General features: G+C 32.2%; 2 protein-coding genes across 2 annotated transcripts; one reads left to right on the plus strand and one right to left on the minus strand.

The window, feature by feature from the left end:
• Positions 1-324: 324 nt before the first annotated feature.
• LOC115445045 (geranylgeranyl transferase type-2 subunit alpha) lies at positions 325-6,647 on the plus strand. Its single transcript, XM_030171127.2, has 10 exons — positions 325-574; positions 667-777; positions 994-1,109; positions 1,985-2,181; positions 2,607-2,768; positions 2,844-2,957; positions 3,370-3,596; positions 3,857-4,040; positions 4,346-4,674; positions 4,746-6,647. The coding sequence occupies exons 1-10, from the start codon at positions 572-574 to the stop codon at positions 4,893-4,895; spliced, it is 1,593 nt and encodes a 530-aa protein (XP_030026987.1). The 5' UTR covers positions 325-571; the 3' UTR covers positions 4,896-6,647.
• On the minus strand, positions 4,872-9,345 carry LOC115445044 (exonuclease mut-7 homolog). The gene has a single exon (XM_030171126.1). The coding sequence runs from the start codon at positions 9,206-9,208 to the stop codon at positions 6,683-6,685; it is 2,526 nt and encodes an 841-aa protein (XP_030026986.1). The 5' UTR covers positions 9,209-9,345; the 3' UTR covers positions 4,872-6,682.
• Positions 9,346-9,913: the final 568 nt, after the last annotated feature.

The raw sequence follows: 9,913 nt of genomic DNA on the forward strand, positions 1-9,913 counted from the left end.
TGACATTTGACAATAATCAGAGGCGGCCTTAGGGGGAGGCGAACCGGGCAACCGCCCGGGGCCTCGCGCGGTACCTCTCTGGATCGTTTTTTTGGACGATCTTAGCGACGAAACTGTTAAAGCAGGGGTACGTTTTTTTTATTCTGCCCGTCTCGCGTCTGGTTCTTTTAGCTTTCCCCTGGGGCGTCGCGTCCTTTAAGGCCCCCACTGACAATAATATCAATAGATTATTGGTGCTATTGATTTCACCTTGATAATCGATATATAATCGATTATAAACTATCGATAGCATACTATTGATATGCAACACTACTCTGATATACATACTACGGATTGCAGAAATGTCAATCTATATTCAGCAACAAAGAGAATTATAATATGTTCAGCAATCAGCTGAATGAAATCACTGATGTTTAGCGAGTGGTGATTGCACCACATTAATGAATAATTATTATCTATAATTGTGGTTTACAGTTTCTGTATAATAAAATTGCTATTCATAATATCAAAGAGTATTAGACTCAACACGAAAATTCTAGTGTAACTTCATATTGATATTTTAGTGCTAACCATGGTATGATCACATCTTATGTTTAAAATTTAATGTTATCTATTTTATTGTCATTATTTATGAAATTTAATTTTCACTTGTAACCACTTTTTCAGCACGGCCGAGTGAAAGTAAGAACTTCTGAAGAAGAAAAGGCACGAAAAGATAAAGAGAAACAAGAAAAGCTGAAAGTTTTTAAAAATGCTATGCAAAGGATACAAGAGAAGGTAAAGATGTCTTTAATATGGTTCATTAGAAGATGGGTAGAATTTGAACATTGTAATTTTCTAATATAAAAATTTTGGCACAAGAAATCATTGTTTAAGTTTTAATAAAGTTCTTGAAAATAAGAATAGAAATGTTGATGACATGATTGAAAATTTTGGAACTGCAAATACTCAACACTTAGAAGTAGAATAATGTTTTGTGTGTATTAATTTCAGAGAAAAAACTCTGAGTTGGACAAAGAATTGCTTGAACTCAGTGGAAAGGTATTATCATCTAATCCTGATATCTATACATTATGGAATATAAGAAGAGAAATATTGAACATTTTTAGGTATTTATAAATTTTCCTATTTATAGATTTTAGCTGTATTTTACGACAATAATTTTACAGAAATTTAATGCCTTTAGAAAGTATCATACATTCACTGGATAAGTTCAGACTTCGTTCTAATAATGCTTTGAATGCTAGTATGATAACGTTCACAAAACCAAGTAGATGTCCTGATCAGTATTAAGAACAAAATTCAACTTTTTGTTTTCTTACACACGGCACATATTATGTTCTTGGTTGTAACATCAGCTGCGGCATATAGAGTGAGGCAAAAGAAATGGCATTGGTGCTTATGTAGGTCAAACTAAAATTTTACGATAGCTTTGTGGTATGTTTGCTTCTCAAAATTTTACCACAGTGCAATCTTAGCTGAATGCACATAAGTTATTTGCACTGTCTGAGATGGTTTGACTCGTTGATTAAATTGTGCTTCTACAAACATACATAACATCACGCATTTTATCCCCGAAGGGGTATGCAGAAGCGCAACTAGGGCACCCACTTTTCGCCAAGTATGTTCCGTCCCATGATGTGATAGGGGGCGAGCCTATCGCCATATCGGGCACGAATTCCAGACTCCGGGCTGATACTGAGCAGAAAAACCCAAATATCACTGCCCGACCCGGGATTCGAACCCAGGACCTCAGAGTGCTATTGTACTGGACATGCAATACAACTACGCCACCGAGGCAGTCTTCTACAAACACTGTCAATAAAATATAAGCAATGCGTTGAGTTGGTTAAATTTTAGTTTGTAGCTTGATGAATTGGTAATGATTTTGTTTTGATTTGCCAAGATTTCAGATATATTTTAAATTTTTAGATGCTGATGGATCTTGTCTTTCACTTATATCAGTAATTATTTTTTTTTACAGGAAAGATATTGAAGGTGAAGAGATGTCTCAAATGTATGATGCAGAGCTACATTTAACTGAATACTGTTTGAAAGTTAATCCAAAATCATATTGCGCATGGCATCAAAGAGAATGGGTGCTTACCACCAGAGCAGATCCTGATTGGAACAAGGAATTATCTTTATGTAATCTCTACCTCAAGTTAGATGAAAGAAATTGTTAGTAATCTTAATTTTTTTTACTTCTTTTCATTGAACTTTTCAAGCATTTTCTTTTATTAACCAACTTCAAAAGAAGAAGTTCTCAATTTGACTGTATTTTCTTTGTAAGTCTCTTGTTACTTCAGAACTTTTGGCTGGGTGAAACGATTTTGATGATTTTTTTTTAATTTGAAATCTGGTGCTTCCTTTGTGGTTCCATATTAATTTCATTTTTGTTGGATCCTTGACTTTGGAGATACATTAGATAAATCTTTAAATGATGTTATCAACTATGATGTTAACATAATAATATACTGATTTTTACTAACACAATTAAAAGCAAAAAATTAAAACATTTTAATAACAAATTATAGCACCTTCAAAAACTAAAAATAATTTATTATTACCTACATATAGAGGTTACTTAATTATTTCGTTTCCAGTTCATACATGGGATTACCGAAGATTTATTGTCAGCCAGTGCAAGCCTCCTCTTAAAGGGGAATTTGATTTCACTACTGAGAAGTTGTATGACAATTTCTCAAATTATTCTGCCTGGCATTATAGGAGTAAAATGTTAGTAGAATTGTATCCTGATTTACAAGGTAATAAATACCTATATTGATTTTTAGAATAGTGTACTGTGAGCTTGTATGTATCTGTTTTTTTCTACATTATAGGAGGAAGACCCATAGAAGACAGCCATCACAAGCATGAGTTAAAGATGGTACAAAATGCTGCATTTACTGATCCTGACGATACTAGTGCTTGGTTTTACCAGAGATGGGTATTAGGTAACATATTAACAAGGTTATAAAAATTACCATTAGAAAATATGAATTTCACTTGTGGTAGGATATATTTTATGTTTGGACCACCATACACACGTTGTTAAAATTTACCATAGTGGCTCACATATGTGTGGCGCGTTCTGGTAACGGTCTGTGTATATCCGGTTCTAACAGGCCGCCATAATTGTGTCAATTGCCGAGGGGTTATCATCTCTCGTCAGTCGACGTTCTATACAATCCATCAGGCGCAGTTGGGTCACTTTCCTGTTGCTATATAAAAAAAACGGTCCTAGCTAAAAATATAAATAAATACTTTTTGCCTTTTAACTGTTTTTTACATATGGGTGTGATGTTAGGCAGATACTAAGCAATAATCAGCATTTTTACTTAAATATATTACGTTTTATTATAACAGGTGCTGTTAAAACAACAATATCTTTAGTGGTCTACACAGTCACACCATTTAAAACTACCTTTGCATTTAGTAAAGATGTTAATGAAGAGTTTGTTATGTCGAAAACACGTCTATATGTAAATAATGAAATAGTGACTGGTGAATGGAAATCTTGTGTTGGTAATCAATATGACTTGCTGTGGATATTTGATCATACTACCCCAATTAAAGATGATCTTGATGTCAAGGTTTGTGAGGTTTATTTCAGTACTTACGTCAAATCAATCTATTCCTAAATTAAGAATACTTGAGCATAAGCAGGTTTACCATATAATAAAGAAATTAAGGTCGAGACATTAAGAAATAACTAATGCTGTGAGATTATTTTATAAGTATGGTTTCAATATTCTTCCTTCGTTAGTCTATTTGAACCCTACTCCAATTACCATTAAGTGTCATAGGGTCACTTTGCCACTTACATACAATAAGAAAATATGTTAAATTGTAGGTCGAGTTTGAGAAAGAAGATAAATGTACTCAAATAATTCCTTGTACAAAATATGGGAACTCCACATACATAGGCAAGAATGAAGTAAGTTTTCAGAGGCAATATTCGCAAGCTGTTGTTGAAGAATTAAATAATCAATTAGAATCCTGTCGGCAATTGTTAGAAATGGAACCAGATAGCAAATGTGAGACTTCTTTAAATTTTCTGTTATTTTCTACCATATACTATTATATGTTTTCTTCCCATATAAGTCAGTGATCAAAATTCCTTGTGAATGAACATCTATTTGAGAATAAAATACCCATTGTTCTTTTTCGGAATTATGATGCAACTTTACATCATATTTTATCTAAATCTGTTCAGCTGTTTCTACATTACTTCAAGCGTAAAACATTCAAATATCTTAGTTTGGCTTTTAAGATGTAATTTTTTTAATGGTATCCTGTTTTCTGAAGTCTGAAAATAATTTTAATATTATTCTTTTTTCAGGGACTTTACTTACTACCACAATTGTTCTGTATTGTATTGATGCAAAAAAATATCATAAAGAGGTGATAAAAAATCTGCATCTATTGAAAGTAATTGATAAACTGAGGGCAGGTTACTACGACGATTTAATAACAAAATGGAGCATTGAGGAGCAATTGTGCTTAGATTTTAAGACAAATGAATGTAGGTTATTCAAAGTAGCTTTTGATGAACGTATTTCATGCCTCCCACATCTGCAGTATTATAGTTACTGTGAGGAAATTGATTTGTCTAATCAAAACTTGTCATCAAAGATATTGCCATCTTTAGTTGTGCTTCAACATTGTAGAGTAAGTTCTTATATTATTTTGTGCTGTAATGTTATATAATATCATATTATAAAGAAACATTTTTATTGCAGAAGTTATCCTTGGAAAACAACAACCTTACAACATTGGGAAACTTCCCTTCCTTGGATTTAAGAGAGCTCAATTTAAAAGGGAATGTTAATTTAGCCAAAAATGAAATTGAAATGCTTAAAGAGAAATATAATTATAAGATTATTTATTGAACCATAATCTAAAATATGTAGTACCTGATTAATTCAGAGATTTAAAGTAATATACATAGATTATGTAAAAGAACACTTACAATATTTTTGCACCTACAATAAGTTTCTTTGTACTAATTTTATATGAAACACTAATGGTTGATTCCTATATAAGATCTTAACAGCTACTGTCCGATATATAGCAAACATGGACCAATCAGAATAAAGTTTGTTAACATGCCTACAGATGAGTTATTTTGTTAAGGCGGTGCTCCCAGCAAAATGGCGCGCTAATCTTATTTCTGTAAGATATCTATTCAAAATTTATAATACATAAACAAAAAATTAAACCCCATATTTCAACTATATGATTTTTTTTACTTTTTAACCTTTTTTTTAGTGAAGATATCACGTAATTAGTCCCATAAATGCCACTACATTTGTTGATTTGGTGCATCTCCTAAAGTGATCATCATTTTAAATTGGAACCAATACTATTAGGTAGACAATTAAAGAACACCAAAATTCAGTTTTTTGAGAGAATTATTCGTAATTTGGTACATTCCCCTTTCATCACTCGTGCGCCGTAAATGTATGGTATGAATGCTTAAGGTAATTTGCTCGGAGGAGGGCCTTAACGCGTAGCTAGCGGTTGGGATTATTTATTGGAATCGACCCTAAAACTATGAAAAATTATCTTCACAAAAAGTGAGATTCAAGAATATAATTATAATGGGACCAATTCTGCAAACACTAATTACATATACTATTAATAAGTTGCTAAACTGATACTCTCTCCATGGTGTATAACAATAAGTAATATAATAGTTCATTCTTAAAATGGCCCTATATTTTATGCTTACAACTACAGTAAATAAATTTACTCTAAATTTTACAATCCTCTCATTGATTACAATCAACTTCATTGAAGATTATTTAACAGATGTTTTATACAATGATTTACTTTATACATTATCTATATTTCTATCGTGTTTAAGAATAACTGCAATGAACATACACCAAACTTGCAAAAAAACGTTTACATAGATATTTATAAAAATATACTGTGTCTTTTGCATACAAATATTTTTTTTCTTAACATCCTATTATTGCTATTTATTAAATGGGCACTAAGCTGTATATTTGTCAGTAGCACAGCAAGCACCAGGGGCGTCGGAGAATTTAGTGGCATTCCTATTTGTACCAGAATGTGTAAAAAACATATAATGTTTCTACATAGATTGAATATAGTATATATTTTTCGCAAATATTATAGTAGCATAGATCACTTTAATTATTTTAGAATGAACAAGATGCATGATGCTTTCTCTCTCACTTTATGCATTGTGATTTAGCAGGAATAAGTGGATAGAAAGCAAATTGATTATATTATTGAGTTCTGAAATTTTGTAAAGAAGATATTGGGAATGAAGCATAATTAGAAAATAATAATGACTACATTCATTCTATGTCTGAAACCAAACCCACAACTAATGTAAAATATCTAGAATATAATACATTACTATTAGTGTAACTGCGTTTAAAACTGACATTAAGATTATTAATGATATTTGTAAATAAAAATTAGTGAAAGGTATCCATAAACATCTTCGGTGGAGCCCCTGTTGCACTTTTTTCAGCTATGAAACTGTGCACAATTATGAACACCTCATGTACAATCACAAAAAATAGTCTTCATCAAATTCATGTTTTCAGTTTGCACTATTAATCACTCAAATTTTAATGTAAGTAATAAAGATATTGATGAATTTATGTTCTTGTTTCATCTGATGCTGCAAAACTTGATTTTAATTTGATTTGGGATTCAATGCACTTGTTACAGTTTCATGAACCAAATGTAATAATACATCCTCATCCCAGTATAACTTCCCACATGATTCACACAACACAGCTGGTTTATTTGATGCATACAGTTTATCCACATTAGTTATTTCTATTGGCACATCCTTGCTTGTCTTGCAAGGATTAATAGTTTCAAGGGCAACAGGTTGATATAAATCATCACAATCTGAATCACTTAGAAAGTTGTCATAATTTGGATCTTCATCATCCCAGTCATATGTATATTTTGTCTCTGTGTTACCATTTGGTACAGTCATATAATCATCACAAAGTTTTTTTACTTCATCAATATTCATTTTTGTCAACTCCACACCATTGCAATTAATACATATACTAAAAAGATCACTTACCTTAACCATTAAATTAAAATAATTAAAAATTCTTTGTAACTGATCCTGGACACTACCTTTACCTACATCTAATATAGAATTTTGTGGAAAATTAATAGTAGGAGTACATTTAAATTTGCTTAATAGAATTAACCGTTCCTCTGATATGGCCAAATTAATAATATCATGCCACAACATTGATTTTGACATAGCCAAAGTGTCTATTCCACAATATCTGATGTAGACCATTAGCTGTGTTAATTCAAAATCAACTAAAAATTTTATCTCCTTTGGTGATCTTGTTTGTATAGGTAAGAAGTTGGATTGTATCCTCTCTATAACTTTAGGCTTTTTTGTAGATTTCTTTTTGTTTTCTAGCATAACATCATTGCATATTTGTTCAAAATTTAAACCTTGTTCATAGCACAATGTTTGAAGACATTCATAAATTTCTATAAGAACATATGCATCAAGAGCAGCATAAAGAATTTGGGTTTCTCTTAGTGGTCTTAATTCCCAATTGGAACACTGTTCTGATTTTTCCAGAGGCAAACCGAAACATGATTGCACCAGACAGCTGAGGCCATTACCTGCATTGTCACACTTAACTGGTAAATTTAGTTTATTATTAAGAAGTGTTTTCCATAACACACATAAGTCTAATAAACCTTCTCCTTTTAGTTTTATATTTCCCAAACCATTTATTGAAGTTTTCAATTCTCTTAAGTCTTGTTCAAGTGCAAAGCCTAGTTTAATGATCTCTGCATTTTCTAAGAAAGATTTATTGAATGCAGACCAAAAACTAGCATATTCCTTTGAGTTCATTATCAATGTGTCTATTAAATACACATTGTATTTTGTAGCAATCTGGACCAATGCAACTTGTGATTGTGTTGCTCCAAATGATGGCTTCCATTCACAATCTAAGCTTACCACAGTATAAGATTTTAAATTTTGTATCAAGTCATAAAATTTCTCAGCTGTGTCTATCAGTATAACCTGATCTCTACTTAATTTAAATTTAAAATAGTCTTGATTATTAATCACATCATTGTCCCAGCTTTCTTCCTCTGGAAGTTCTTGCAAGGACAAGTCTCTCAATGCCAGAGGTAGGTCATGGTCAGGTAATTTTAAATAATCTGCCCATTTGAGTGCTTCATTTTTATCATACTCAACTAACATATCAATGAATTCCTGAGCAGAGCCTACATTTTGTCTTAGGGAATCCTTTACCAAGTCGTCCCATACTGATGAGCTGACATTGTGTTCTTGATATCTCTGGTATATCAAATATTTAAGTCCACCTGTAGTCCTATTCTTACTGAGATTTTTGCATGTCTCAATTGGAATGTTAAATTTATTACAAAGCCGGGCTACCAGTTTGCCTAGAGGTTTGTAATGAATTTTGTCAAACTTCACATTGTAAATTTTATTCTCTTCAATATAATTTTGTACATACTCCCTTAGAGCAAAATTCCTGTCAAGTAGTCTATCTAGGAAAAGTAGCAATGGTTTGACTTGACTTGGACATTCTGATAGATAATCATCAATCATATTATTTTTATCTTGTAAGATCAATGGAAACATTAGGGTTTCAACAGGTATATCATCAAACGCCTCCATAGCTATTACAACTTGAGAGGCTTGTTTGCAGTTATCCTTTTTTATCATGTCTCTTATTATAGGCAGTATAACATGTTTAATTCTTGAAAGCTGGTAAGTATTTACAATCAGATTAAGAAAATGTTGATTTCTTTGAAGTGTAGCAATGTGAAATGCTGGAAGCATAACAGAATCGTCAGGTGATTTTTGACTTGACTGGTACCACTTTAGTAAAGTTTCAATTAAGAAATATGGTAATGACTTCGGCTTGCAGTCCTTGTAGTCTTCACATTTTATTATGAATACAAGAGCAACACGATAGGGATCCAAAATGTTTTCGTAAAATAGAACTACACTGTTTTCGATTGCGACACTCTTCTTCCATGTCTTCCAAGTAGTTTTTAACTGTTCAAACCAATGTATGGTGTGTTCATCCAAATCTACATTCAGACCCATAGATTGCAAAGAGTCTTCCACTGAAGGTAATATTTTGATGGATTGATTTTTCCCCACCAACTCGTTCAATGGTACCTTATCCATTGTGAAATGTGTGAATATATACAATTAATGCATTTAAAAAAGTAACACCGATTATCTTAAACAAGAGTATAATTATAACATAAACCTCAGCTGTTTATTTTGTAATTTGAAGTTTGACAAATAATTGACAGTCGTAATCGCGGACATGACACCTCCCCTACCCATATAGGACGTTTCGTTCTTTTCAGAAATAATTTTCAATTTGTTAATGTTTTTTGTTTATCTGCAACCATTGTATTTGCTGGTGGTAGAATATATTTTATATCCCCCGGGATGGCGACCACAAGGTGTTAAAACCCGCTATAGTGGTCACGTAGGTGTGTTGCGTTCTGGAATCGGCCCGGTTCCAATAAGCCGGCAGTTATGTTTTGACCATCAAGAGGTAATCCTCTCGTCAGGTAACATTCTAGTAGACCCCATTCCACTTACCAAAGAGTTTTAAGAGACAGGACTTAATACAAAGAAATAAAATCGAATTTACATGGCGTATCAATACCAATATCACGGAAAAATACGTCAGGAACGTCAAATAATAATACTACCAACTGAACAAAATACATAGTAGTGAGCACCTTTTATCGATATCGATAAATTCTACTGGGTGGGAATCGACGCTAATGCTATTTTGATAAAATTCATATAATTTATTTTCGAGTCCACATTATCAATCCATCTCACAATATACAGTGAACATTTTAGCACTAT

The sequence above is a fragment of the Manduca sexta genome, chromosome 23 (assembly GCF_014839805.1).
Source record: "Manduca sexta isolate Smith_Timp_Sample1 chromosome 23, JHU_Msex_v1.0, whole genome shotgun sequence".
In the NCBI taxonomy this organism is placed as follows: Eukaryota; Metazoa; Arthropoda; class Insecta; order Lepidoptera; family Sphingidae; genus Manduca; species Manduca sexta.

Excerpts from the sequence above, each read along its gene's own strand:
- LOC115445045 (XM_030171127.2), top strand. Across the intron at positions 1,110-1,984 it reads GAAATATTGAACATTTTTAG|GAAAGATATTGAAGGTGAAG; the intron begins GTATTTATAAAT and ends TTTTTTTTACAG. Across the intron at positions 2,182-2,606 it reads CAAGTTAGATGAAAGAAATT|TTCATACATGGGATTACCGA; the intron begins GTTAGTAATCTT and ends TTTCGTTTCCAG.
- LOC115445044 (XM_030171126.1), bottom strand. The coding sequence starts at position 9,208 with ATGGATAAGGTACCATTGAACGAGTTGGTGGGGAAAAATCAATCCATC.